The 14,049-nt window shown below is 47.8% G+C and overlaps 1 protein-coding gene across 8 annotated transcripts in view; it reads right to left on the bottom strand.

The window, feature by feature from the left end:
- Nucleotides 1–222: 222 nt before the first annotated feature.
- The window catches only part of HDX (highly divergent homeobox), a 69,773-nt gene continuing 55,946 nt past the window's right edge, over nt 223–14,049 (bottom strand). For all 8 annotated transcript variants that reach the window (XM_075572879.1, XM_075572878.1, XM_075572880.1 and 5 more), the window contains 3 exons: nt 13,556–13,639; nt 5,623–5,745; nt 223–588 (listed from right to left, as the gene is read on the bottom strand). In XM_075572879.1, the coding sequence (XP_075428994.1) occupies nt 463–588; nt 5,623–5,745; nt 13,556–13,639 (333 nt within the window). In that variant the 3' untranslated portion in view covers nt 223–462. The remainder of the gene's footprint in view (nt 589–5,622; nt 5,746–13,555; nt 13,640–14,049) is intronic.

Here is a 14,049-nt window from a genome sequence, read left to right as displayed (position 1 = left end):
AATTGTTCTCTGAGTCTACGGGTGATCGCAGTCACAATGTCTGTGACATTAAGCACAATGTTGAACATTTCTTTTTTTCAACGACAATGTTACTATATAAAGAATTGCAAAAGTCTATGAACCTTAAAAAAGACGGGAGATGTTATAACCATGGTCAACGCCCCGAGCAAAGGATTTATAAAAGAATCCTAATTCAGGACATCAAAACAGTACAGAACATCCTTGGACAGTAGCATGTTTTATTGTCTGTGTGAAGCAGAAATACTTCCAGGATGCAAAATATATTTTATTTCCACTAGATGAAAAGAAGTTACCCTTTTTGTACAGTCTGAGTTGCTCTCCTTTTGAGCAGGGAATTTTTGGATATCAGTCCATCCCATATTAAAAATAACAAACATTAATACCTGCAGAGTACATAGCAACTATCCATAGAGTAGCATATGAAAGTTTATTTAATTTTTTTTATACGCTGTCCAGGGCGTTTCTTTCGGAGAGAGACGACAGGCTCAAGGAGTTATCGTCAGGCTCAGGAGATGTGTGGGTGAAATCCATGTCTTCTAACTCTTGAGGTGACTCTGTTAGCAGGGTCTGCAATAAGAATGAGAATGGGTTTCCAATGAGAAATCATGCAACAACACGTCATCCAGCTCATTCTGGAAATGTGCTGATCCCATTGGAGGATTCAGTGCAAAGTGGCTCCACGCAACTAATAACAATTGGGATAAAGATTGTCAATTCTATTTCAACGGTGCATTGTTCAGTGCATTGTTCAGTAAGACTGACATCTTTGCTGATTGTACGGATTGCACGGATCAAGTCGATGAACGTTTTAACCTTGAGTTTTCCAGCCAAAGACAAAGCTAACATTTGCCAAATATTTGCTCTCATTCGTGCCTCACTGCCATCTCCTTCCATGCAAATGGTGTCAACCTTTTCATTTAATACTGACTAACCTTAAAACTCACCTCACAAATCACGCATCCCAATAGCCTGCACTCATGGCTATTGTCCCACACTCAGTCACTCCTACCACCCATTGTGGCCAAGCACAGCCATCTACAGCACTTATTCCCTCACCTGTTGTCTCTGTAAATTCCCCTCAAACCTTAGATTGTAAGCTCTTCGGGGCAGGGATTTCCTTTCCTATTGTCTGATTTTGCTGCACTTATTGTATTATTATAATTCCCCATACTGTATTCTTTGTGAAGCGCTGAGTACACTTTTGGCGCTATATAAATAAAGACATACAATACAATCTCCTTTCCAATACAAGCAGACTATTCACAGTCATTTTATTATAAAGAGGCAGTGACAGGTAGCAACTTATATAGGCATTAAAAGCCCCGAGCAAAATAGCATTCATTATTATTTTATGTCCCCCAATCGGAGGCATTTGCTAGCTTGGTTAATGTATACAACACACATGTTATTGGGGTCTTGAAATCATCGCTCTCCTGATGGGTTTTCTTTGGGGAACTTTGTAAATGTAAGCCGGAAATCCTAATGGTACAATGTTTAAAAACAGATATCCCAGTATATGCTTATTTTGTGAAGTGCTAATTAGGAGCTTAAACCAAGTAGAAAAATGAAAACCACGAAAATAAGATGCAGTGACCAATGTAGATTTATTACGCAGTAGTATAGAAAACTGAACAATTACTTTCGATAATAGCCCCTGGAGAACATCTCTCTATATTCATATTTCTGCTGAATGTTCAGAATGAGGTTTGTGATCATGATGCAAAGAGCATAAGGGCGACCTGTACAATTTATTTTTAATTGTATACATAGGACTAAAGATATAAAGGAGCACTGCATGATTTTAAGATTTAATAACACCAACTAAGGATTTCCTGACTGAGACAATACCAGACCCATGGAATCCAGACAAAACCCAAGGCCCGATCATCGGAATAATATTCCTGGGTGCAGTGGGACTCTGCAGGCACGGACTCAAGGATACGCCTGCACTGTAGCTAACACGGTCACAATGTCGGCACAGAGACGAGGGAGACACAGGAGTGCAGAGACGAGGAAGTCACAGGAAGGGCAGAGAGACGAGCGAGCCACAGGAAGGGCACAGAGACGAGGGAGCCACAGGAAGGGCACAGAGACGAGGGAGCCACAGGAAGGACACAGAAACAAGGGAGCCACAGGAAGGGCACAGAAACAAGGGAGCCACAGGAAGGACACAGAAACAAGGGAGCCACAGGAAGGGCACAGAAACAAGGGAGCCACAGGAAGGACACAGAAACAAGGGAGCCACAGGAAGGGCACAGAAACAAGGGAGCCACAGGAAGGGCACATAGACGAGGGAGTCACAGGAAGGGCAGAGAGACGAGGGAGCCACAGGAAGGGCAGAGAGATGAGGGAGTCACAGGAAGGGCAGAGAGACGAGGGAGCCACAGGAAGGGCACAGAGACGAGGGAGCCACAGGAAGGGCACAGAGACGAGGGAGCCACAGGAAGGGCACAGAGACGAGGGAGCCACAGGAAGGGCACATAGACGAGGGAGCCACAGGAAGGGCACAGAGACGAGGGAGCCACAGGAAGGGCACAGAGACGAGAGAGCCACAGGAAGGGCACAGAGACGCGGGAGCCACAGGAAGGGCACAGAGACACGGGAGCCACAGGAAGGGCACAGAGACACGGGAGCCACAGGAAGGGCACAGAGACGAGGGAGCCACAGGAAGGGCACAGAGACGCGGGAGCCACAGGAAGGGCACCGAGACGAGGGAGCCACAGGAAGGGCACCGAGACGAGGGAGCCAAAGGAAGGGCACAGAGACGAGGGAGCCACAGGAAGGGCACAGAGACGAGGGAGCCACAGGAAGGGCACAGAGACGAGGGAGCCACAGGAAGGGCACAGAGACGAGGGAGCCACAGGAAGGGCACAGAGACGAGGGAGCCACAGGAAGGGCACAGAGACGAGGGAGCCACAGGAAGGGCACAGAGACGAGGGAGCCACAGGAAGGGCACAGAGATGCGGGAGCCACAGGAAGGGCACCGAGACGAGGGAGCCACAGGAAGGGCACCGAGACGAGGGAGCCACAGGAAGGGCACAGAGACGAGGGAGCCACAGGAAGGGCAGAGAGACGAGGGAGCCACAGGAAGGGCACAGAGACGAGGGAGCCACAGGAAGGGCACAGAGACGAGGGAGCCACAGGAAGGGCACAGAGACGAGGGAGCCACAGGAAGGGCACAGAGACGAGGGAGCCACAGGAAGGGCACAGAGATGCGGGAGCCACAGGAAGGGCACCGAGACGAGGGAGCCACAGGAAGGGCACCGAGACGAGGGAGCCACAGGAAGGGCACAGAGACGAGGGAGCCACAGGAAGGGCAGAGAGACGAGGGAGCCACAGGAAGGGCACATAGACGAGGGAGCCACAGGAAGGGCACAGAGACGAGGGAGCCACAGGAAGGGCACAGAGACGAGGAAGCCACAGGAAGGGCACAGAGACGAGGGAGCCACAGGAAGGGCATATAGATGAGGGAGCTACAGGAAGGGCAGAGAGACGAGGGAGCCACAGGAAGGGCACATAGACGAGGGAGCCACAGGAAGGGCACAGAGACGAGGGAGCCACAGGAAGGGCACAGAGACGAGGGAGCCACAGGAAGGGCACATAGACGAGGGAGCCACAGGAAGGGCACATAGACGAGGGAGCCACAGGAAGGGCAGAGAGATGAGGGAGTCACAGGAAGGGCAGAGAGACGAGGGAGCCAGAGAAAGGGCACAGAGATGAGGGAGACACAGGAAGGAGAGACGGGGAAGACACAGGAAGGACACAGAGACGAGGGAGACACAGGAAGGACACAGAAACAAGGGAGCCACAGGAAGGGCAGAGAGACAAGGGAGCCACAGGAAGGACACAGAGACGGGGTAGACACAAGAAGGAGAGAGAGACGAGGGAGACACAGGAAGGGCACAGAGACGGGGTAGACACAAGAAGGAGAGAGAGACGAGGGAGACACAGGAAGGGCACAGAGACAAAGGAGCCACAGGAAGGGCAGAGAGACGTGGGAGCCACAGGAAGGAGAGACGGGGAAGACACAGGAAAGACACAGAGATGAGGGAGCCACAGGAAGGGCAGAGAGACAAGGGAGCCACAGTAAGGGCAGAGAGATGAGGGAGTAACAGGAAGGAGAGAGAGAGAGAGGGAGCAGACAGAAGAAATAAGTTGGCTAATAAATAGAAGTGTGTGGGGCACAAGAACAGACAGAAGAAGAGAGGGCACAGGAGCAGATAACAAAATCGAGGGAACAGACAAAAGAGGAAGGAGCAAAGGGGGAGGGGGCAGACAGACAGGTGGGTAAAAGGAAGATAAAATATTACAGGGAGAAGGTCAGAGAGAAAAGGAGGGGACACAAGGGAGATATAGAAAAGGAAATGGCAGGCAACAGCACAGGTGAAGCAATATGATACATAAAATGTAAGAGAGATAGAAGAAAAGAGGGGTGAAAATGAGATGCATAAGAGAGCAATAGAAGAAAGCCAACATAACCCTAATTTTGTAATCCGGATAGCAACAGTCATAATAGGAAACCGCTATATCCCAATATCATAAAAAATAAACAATTATTTTAATGACGGATCCATAGAATTCCTGAACTGTGCAGGTGAACATCGATAGTGAGATATAAAAGTTATATCTGATTATAAACCAGGGAGTAAAAGCAGGCAGGAACTCCCTGTCAGGGCTCTCAGAACCTGGGAGGGAAACGTTCAGTTTCCGAGAGAAGTTATCTGGGAACAACAGGGACACAGTCTCAGCAGCACAGAGCCCGAGACCTGCTAAGGGAGCACAGAGCCCGAGACCTGCTAAGGGAGCACAGAGCCCGAGACCTGCTAAGGGAGCACAGAGCCCGAGACCTGCTAAGGGAGCACAGAGCCCGAGACCTGCTAAGGGAGCACAGAGCACGAGACCTGCTAAGGGAGCACAGAGCCCGCGACCTGCTAAGGACGCACAGAGCCCGAGACCTGCTAAGGGAGCACAGAGCCTGAGACCTGCTAAGGGAGCACAGAGCCCGAGACCTGCTAAGGGAGTTCAGAGCCTGAGACCTGCTAAGGGAGCACAGAGCCCGAGACCTGCTAAGGGAGCACAGAGCCCGCGACCTGCTAAGGGAGCACAGAGCCCGCAACCTGCTAAGGGAGCACAGAGCCTGTATTAGACCTGCTAAGGGAGCACAGAGCATGTATGAGACCTGCTAAGGGAGCACAGAGCCCGCGACCTGCTAAGGGAGCACAGAGCCTGTATGAGACCTGCTAAGGGAGCACAGAGCCCGAGACCTGCTAAGGGAGCAGTGTTTCACAGACCAGGTCGCTCTGGGTTCACACTGCAGACGCAGACTACTTGTTCTTTGGCCGTCTATACTACAGATGGCATATACATTGTAACCTGCGTTCCCAGACAGGGAATGAAGGATGCTTAGGTTTGAGAAACACTTGCGTGGAAGTACTTACTGACCCGGCACGAATACTATCCCCTCACAGACCTGCATTCACTTAAGTGATACTGCCCCATCACCATTTAATTGAATGGCCATTATTAGGCAATACCACCGATCGCTGCGGTGAGCTGACGGACCCTGTGGCAGGGGAGGGCCTGAGTAGTCTGGGACCTTACCTGCTGTTGCTCTTTGTCATTTGATCTCACAGCATAGATTAGGTTCCTGGTGAAAGCTTGGAGTTCAGCATACTTCTGCTTATAATTCTCCAGTTCATTTTCCATGTACCTCACCTCTTCGTTCTGAGGGAAAACAGATCAGACCTGACTAATTAGGAATGTAAAGCAGTAAATGAAGAACAGACTACAGACATGTACAGGAAACAGTACTCTGGCACTACAATAGAGTGATAACTATTTGATTAGACATAGCATTCTGTATTGTTATCAGCAACTACTGCAAACTCTACAATTTCGTTTTCATTTCCCAAAAATAAATACATGTATATTCTTGATATGATCACCATCCTTCCACTTCTCATACAAATATAAACTTAAATACAAACTTAAAAACAGCTTCATTTGGGACAATATGTTCTGGATCCCGCATAAAAATGCCATACTGGATATTGCTTAAAAATACTGCAATATAGCAAACTGTTCAGTTGAAAATGACATGGCAGGGAGAGATTCCAGTGTAGGTGACATTATTGTTCAGGTTACACGGACAGCTAATCACGGACTGCTCTGTGCAACACGCCCAAAGATTCTGATCGTAAATCCCCTGGATCCATTACCCGAATAAACATTCCAACCCGATTTCCATGACCTCACCAACAACCGTGCAACCGAATATTACAGAAGTGACTGCTGCTATCATTGTGGCCTAATACAGGGGTGCTCAACGCCCGCCCTCAAAACGCCCCAGCAGGTCAGGTTTTCAGGATGTCATAGCTTCAGCACAGGTGGCTCAGTCAGTCCCTGCTTCAGCACAGGTGGCTCAATCAGTGGCTCAGTCGAAGACACTTGTGCTGAAGCTGGGATATCCTTAATGGACTGTAATGACTACTCTCACATTTAGCATGTAATCACTTTGCCCACAATGAACACAGGAGCCCGCAAGGAAACGCAGTGCATACAGTGCAATGAAGGATAGATTGTATTTACATCGAGCCTTTTATTCAAACAAGATGCCAAAGCTTTCATGAATTACATTTTAATTTCTACTTGAAAGCCCCCTGTACAATAGGCAAACTGGGAACACATTTGCAGGGCTGGGGTGTGGGAGGCCGAAAGAAACCATTTCCATTCATATTCCAATGGAAGGGAACCCCCTATTGTAATAACAGGAGGCAGAAGTCAAATAGTCAAAGGAAACACTCAAAGATAAACTCATTAGTGATTCACTGGGAGCAGAAGCTGGCATTTCACCAAGCGCCCTAAGCGTGTACACAGTGGCACCAAAGAAAAAAATATATCTACCAATAACTGACTTGGCAGCAAAAATAATTCCCTTGTGGATTTGTTCAATGAGTTACCATAGCATCCAATTCAATTGGTTTAACGAGGAATAGAAGCAGATTCTCCCCAAACTCCCATTATGTTCAAAGCTCATCTCATGTTGTCACATCCCGTGCACACATTGAAACCAAACAGGGGAAGGGAGGGGGGGGGGGTGACAGGTAAAGGATTTGGGTGTTTTAACCCTTTGGCTGCAGCCTTCTTTATATTTCTAAGCCCACATGTTCTGTAGAAACTGTCGCTTTTCAAAGTTTCACTTCAAAACCACACAATATACCCAACACGGCATCGTTATGTTACCCCATCTACAGCAGGGGCGGGCAACTCCGGTGCTCAAGGGCCACCGAGAGGTCAGGTTATTGGGATATACCTGCTTCAGCACAGGTGGTGCAGTCGAAGACTGAGCCATTGATTGAGCCACCTGTGCTGAAGCAAGCTCTTCGACAGAGCCAGATACCAGGGGTGGCCAACTGCAGTCCTCAAGGGCCACCAACCAGTCAGGTTTTCAGGATATCCCTGCTTCACTGAGCCACTGAGACCACCTGTGCTGAAGCAGGGATATCCCAAAAACCTGACCTGTTGGTGGCCCCATGAGCACTGGAGTTGCCCACCCATGGTCTACAGTCATCGTCATACAAAGTAAGAATGTCCTACTAAAAACAAAGCTAGAAAATGTAGATAATAAAAGGACATTAGAATAAGGATGTTTTGTCAGAAGCCCAAATAGAGTAAAGTACTGTACGCTGAGATATTTGGGAACACGAAGACCCTGCTATTCACTTCTATACATCCTCGCGGTCTTCTCTCGCCTGGTTTGATGGTCACCGGTGACATTCACTAAACTGGGATTCCCATGAAGCACAGTACTCCAGGGTTCTTGCTCCCCTCTCTGGCCTTATCAATCTTTACCGTGTTGTCGGACCTCCAACATTGGTCCCATGACCACCGCCGACCCCCAGCTGACGGAAACAGAAGTAGAGTGGGAGCCACGTTCCGTTTTCCACCAGGGTGACCTTTCCGAAGGAGCGCTCTGCACCGATCAGCCTCGGGAAAAACGAGCGCTTGGCCATGAAAGGGTTACGTGAGAAATGACAGGAACCCCAAAATATAAATCTGCTTAGGGTCCCTATAAAGTTACAAGGTAGCAGTGGATACAGGAAACTTCTGTTTCCATTCCCCCCCCCTCACGCCCCCCCCCCCCCCTGGCAATACAAGCGTTTGCCATAAATGTATACCAGGTACATCATAGGGGCCTTGAAAGTTTTATGATGGGATAAAAACCCTACAACCTAAACAATGCTCAGAACGCTATTAACCACTTCAGCACGGAAGGGGTGAAGCGCGGTTACAAAACAGGTCTTTTACAGTACTGTGGCTGTGACATGGTTTCATGTACCCTTGGGAAAGTCGTCCATTAGCAAACATCCGCTTTGCACTCAGAGTTTGGTTTCAGCACCATTTTACAGTGGAGAGCTGTAACCCTTTCTCTGCCAAAGGGGCCCACAGCGCATTTCTTGTCTGGCAGTCGAAGGGTTAAGTACTTGTCCACAGCATTGTAGCAGCTGCATGAACTTTATCCGCTCTCAGCTCTAACCGAACCCCACATAATGAGCCGATGGGAATCCATGTTACCAAGCAAATGATTTCTGTGTTGGGTTTCACATCAAGTATTAACTTTCAGGATATATTTATGTCCTGTCCGTTTATAAAGCAAAACGCAGTGATGCTTTTTACGGCAGGAAATACACGGGTACACGTTTATGGCTAATTGAATTTCTACAAGTTTGCCGATCTCAATCACTGCAGCTTACACACGCATACGGAGAGCGAAATGGGACATTTGGCCGTCTTGCCGCAGACGGAGCCTCTGCCGCAGCCGATCCGCCGCTGGCCGCTTTGAAGGCAAGTTTTATTATTGGTTAGGGTAGGGCAGGGGTGCGCGAGACTTTCCAGGAGGGGCATGACATTTACAGAGGCCCTGCGCTGAGAGCGCAAGGCCTCTGTAAACTTACGTACAGGCATACCCCGGTTTAAGTACACTCACTTTAAGTACACTTGCGAGCAAGGACATGTCGCCCAATAGACAAACGGCAGCTCGCACATGCGCCTGTCAGCACGTCCTGAACAGCAATACCGGCTCCCTACCTGTATCGAAGCTGTGTACAAGCGGGGAGACTATAGAGCCTGTTACAAATGCATTATTTACATCAGTTATGCACGTATAGGACGATTGCAGTACAGTACATGCATCGATAAGTGGGAAAAAGGTAGTGCTTCACGTTGAGTACATTTTCGCTTTACATACATGCTCTGGACCCATTGCGTATGTTAATATGGGGAATGCCTGTACCCGGCTTCAGTCACGCATCTCTATGTCAACGCGGCGCCTCTTGCCATGGAGACGTGACGTCAAATGAGGCCACGGATCACGTGACGTCACATGACCCCCACAGTGTCATTTGACGCAACATTAGAGGTGAGGGGGGGCACGACCAAGGAGGAGAACAGACGGGGTGGGGGGGCAGCACAGGGAGTTCGCACACCCCTGGGGTAGAGGGTTAATGTAAGGGTTTTAGGATAAGGGCTTAGGGTAGGGGTTTTAGGGTAAGGGGTTTTAGTTTAGGGGGTTTACTTATCTTAGCGGCCAGCGGTGGAAGCGGAGAGGGTAGTGGCGAAGCGGCCGCGGCCAAATGTCCTAGACCGTACGGAAAGGACATTATACGGCTAAAAGATTCAATTGTACGATACGGATGAAAGAATCTAGGAAAATGTAGAAAAGAACTCTCCGAACTAATGGAAGAAAAAAAATACTAAAGAATATTTATTCGAAGTCCTACTTATGACCCTCGACTGACAATGCATCGTTATTTTTTTGATCTGTCCCTAGTTTATGGTACTGCTACCTTTATACATAGTTACAGTACATAGTTACCTTTCTACATTTATAAGTGGGTTGTTTTAGAGCAGAAATCTTTGACACTGAGCTTTCATGCATTCTCCTCTGGCTGTTACAGGACTCTGACATTTTGAGCTTAAACTCTGTATAGTGATTGCTGGGTGCTGCTTTCGTGGTTGGGGAGACTAGCGACGAGGGAAGTACCTTGTGGTCGTTTAGACCCGAGGGAACGGGCCCGAGGAAGGGTTATTCCCCAAAACGTTGCCCCCCTGATTACTGTCTTTGTTTATTGTTCACTCCCTATCCCAGTGTTCCCTGTCCCCTACCACCCTCACTGTAGGGTTTTTGTCTACCCACTAATGCCTCATCACTCCAGGTTTAGCTTTATTATTTTGTGCATACATTAAATTATTTACTTTGGCATTCACCGTGTTGAATCTATTATTCTCCAGTCAGTGAGTGCTGGAACCTTAGTTTGTATTTACAGAAATCTTTGGTGGTTCTAACTCTTTCCTTCTCATTACTGGATGAGGAGAACTAGAATAATGGCCAATAATTAATTACCATTTTCTGGATTCAATCCCTCGTGTCAGAGAATTCACACTAGCGCATAAAAATGTGCAGCCCCAAATAAATGTTTTCACTAGCATTTCTTATTTTGGATGTAAGGTTTCAGGGTCAACAGTTGAATCCCACCAGCGTTGAAGCCTAGAACGCAATACGCTGGCATCCCTTCAAGCACTGCAAGGGTTAAACATTCTGAATTCAGTCACAGGAGGGTCTCCCGATCTGCATGGAACAAAGGAAAAGCAGATCCCACAAGGAGCCCAAACCATGCTGAAGTGTTCCTTCGGAGAATCCCGCCTGCTTCTCTTCGTCTCCTCGGTTGCTAGGAGCGGTGTCTTGGAGATTAATCTTTGTATCCTGGGGGGCGGCAGGACCAGCCTGGAAGGTTGCCAATCTTGAACATAATAACAAGTCATACTAACAGTGATTCACAGAGGATCATTTCCCCCCAAAGTATTGCTAGAAGGCGCAGTTTGATAAACTCACCCAGTATACCCGAGCAATTTATACTGCAGTGTTAAACGTCTTCAACGTTTCAGGATCCACATTTATAACATCTGTACAATATATATATTTACATGACCTTAACTTAAGTGAGTACTTAAGTGAGTTTCAGTGGGAAAACGACACTTGGCTGCCTAAGCAACTAGTAACAAATGAGCAGAAAGTCCGAGGGGCACATGAAGACCCTTTACGGGCGCCAGCAGAAGAGCCGGCTATAAAGTACAAACCATTGCTGGCCCATTAAAGCAGCAGTCCCCCAAACATCTATAGGAGATTGACTTATATAATGTTGCCTAAGCACGTCCTACTTTATTTCAATTTTTTAAGAAAACATATTTTTGTGTCAAAAAAAAAGGGGGGTGTGCGGATCACGCGCCTTTTAAGTGAAACTTCTTTGTCTTTTGTCACAGAAATTGTATTTGTGATGGTGATGTTTTTAATTAAAAATCAAAATACAATTTCAGTAACAAAACCAAAGAAGTTGCCTTAGAAAGTGCGTGCGCGGCAGCCCCCCCCCCCCCGTTTTAGCTATTTGTGCTTCTATATTTATACGAACTGTGAATTCCTTGTGTGTGCGTGCGCGACTTTGTGTGTGTTTGTGTGTGTGCTGTCTCTGTCCCAATCTGCAGAGTGGTGTTGGTGCTCCGTCGAGCGCCGGAGGCCTCTGTGCAGGCGCGCTGGGCCGAAGATCCTTCTGCGCGCATGCGCCAAGGATCCTTCTCCCAACGTCATGACGTCACTTCCGTGATGCGTTTTCGTTACCACCAATTACATTTCCCCATCAAAACTCTGTAGGTGTCAGTTCAACAATTCCATAACTTATTTAGTGTCCGGTTATACCCACTCCCAGCTTCCCATTGCAAGGCCTGCAACCCGCCTCACACCGACGAGACCCAAAACATTGAAACAGCTGTGAGTAGGGTTACTGGCCATGCACTTCTTTTACCCAGACTTTGTTTTAAAAGCTGTGCAATGCGGCAGGCATACGCTTAAAGGCATCTATGTTAAAGTGGATAAGAAGCAAAAAGTGACACGCTGTGCTCATTTGCATGCCATTACCCAGAATCCTTTTCGGCAGTGAAAGCATGGTACAGTAGGGCCCCGCTCATACGGCGGGTTCTGTTCCAGGCCGCCGCTGTAAAGCGGAAATCGCCTTAAAGCGGGGCCCAACTGTACAACAGAAAAACAGAGATGCAGAGCTGTAAATCGACTGTTTCGCGGACAAATGGCATCTGACAAGGATTTGCGCATGCGCTAAAACTGTTGCTTAGTGACAGGTGGATACTCAGCTGCTGAGCGCGTCATGCTGAAAATCGACGGAAAAACGGAACAAGCGCCGAACCTAATGAATATGGGTATACATTGGGAAACGCTGTATGAGCGGAACGCCGTAAAGCGGGGCCCTGCTGTATACTGTCCGATTATGGGGTAAGAGAGGTGTGTGGACCTGCCTCATACGTGAAAAGGATCATACTGTAAGTATTCTTTAGCACTGCTCAAAAGAATAGAAATGCTAGTGTTGTCCAAACCCCAGGATATTATTAGAGCTGTGCAAACACCGTTTCGCTGCTGTTTGATACCAAAAAATCTAGCATAACGTCCCAAAATTCCTAAACATTTTCTATTTCGATTTTTTTTTAAGTGGGGGAAAAAAAAGCAACTTCCCTGATTTTTGCACACCCCTGAATTAAACATTTAATTTCAAAAAACAAAAGTAAATCAAAATGAACCTAACATGCAATGCCCATAGATTTTTAGCGTTAAGCAAACGTTTGGATCGGCAGCAATTTTTTTCGCCAAACCCTAATGGTTATATTCACGAAGTTCTCCCGCCTGTGCAAAAAGTTCTCTCCCGCCTGTGCAAAAAGTTCTCTCCCGCCTGTGCAAAAAGTTCTCTCCCGCCTGTGCAAAAAGTTCTCTCCCGCCTGTGCAAAAAGTTCTCTCCCGCCTGTGCAAAAAGTTCTCTCCCGCCTGTGCAAAAAGTTCTCTCCCGCCTGTGCAAAAAGTTCTCTCCCGCCTGTGCAAAAAGTTCTCTCCCGCCTGTGCAAAAAGTTCTCTAGATAAAATGCTGTTCCAATCAGCTTCAATTAAAAAAAAAAAACTAATTCAAGACAACCCTGATAAAGGTTTGGGTACTTGGCAACTGCAATCCTGTATGGTATTTTCAACATGTATCTTGTAAAATAAGGCTTGGGCCCAGATTCACTAAGGAGTGTTATGCATTTATGTTTAGCATTCCTTATCTGGACCCTGGTGTTAAAAACCACTTATTTGGAACTCTGTGTCAGCGTCCGATCATCTTTATCGTTCAAAGCCCCAAGCACCAGATATACATGGATTTAGAAGAGAATACTCATTAAATATTCACTGCTACCCAATAGCAGCCACTTACATGAATGTTCACAAGCAATAACTGCTAGCACACAGCGATTATGCCCCCGAGTGGCTACAAACCCCATATGCAGCATTAGGTACTTTACCTGTGCTTGATAAAAAGAAAATCATTAGCAGAATGTAAGATGTGCTGAGCGGCTGATCGAACCTCCGCTGATATTCTTACAGCGTAACGGCAAATACCGGTGCTTTACCGCTGAAGGCGCACACGCAGAAACCATCACCATGTACCTTGTAGTCCAAGAGAGAGCGCATTTGCTCCACGTCGAAGTTGATCATCGTATCATGGTCACCCTCTTCTAGGACTTCCACCTTCTGCAACACAGCGAAACGGGAAGGGTCATCATCGTTAGGTTTCAGCAATGCTCAGCCTCGAAAACAGGATCATTAAGCAGATTACTCATGGCTCTCCACTGCAGGGGGGCTCAACTCCAGTCCTCAAGACCCCTCAACAGGTCAGGTTTTAAGGATATCCCACCTTCAGCACAGGTGGCTCAAATCAGTCCCTGCTTCAGCACAGGTGGATCAATCCGTCCCTGCTGCAGCACAGGTGGATTAATCCGTCCCTGCTGCAGCACAGGTGGATTAATCCGTCCCTGCTACAGCACAGGTGGATCAATCCATCCCTGCTACAGCACAGGTGGATTAATCCGTCCCTGCTACAGCACAGGTGGATTAATCCGTCCCTGCTGCAGCACAGGTGGATTAATCCGTCCCTGCTACAG

This window comes from Ascaphus truei, chromosome 16, assembly GCF_040206685.1.
Source record: "Ascaphus truei isolate aAscTru1 chromosome 16, aAscTru1.hap1, whole genome shotgun sequence".
Lineage (NCBI taxonomy): Eukaryota > Metazoa > Chordata > Amphibia > Anura > Ascaphidae > Ascaphus > Ascaphus truei.
This window is presented reverse-complemented; position numbering and strand designations above follow the sequence as displayed.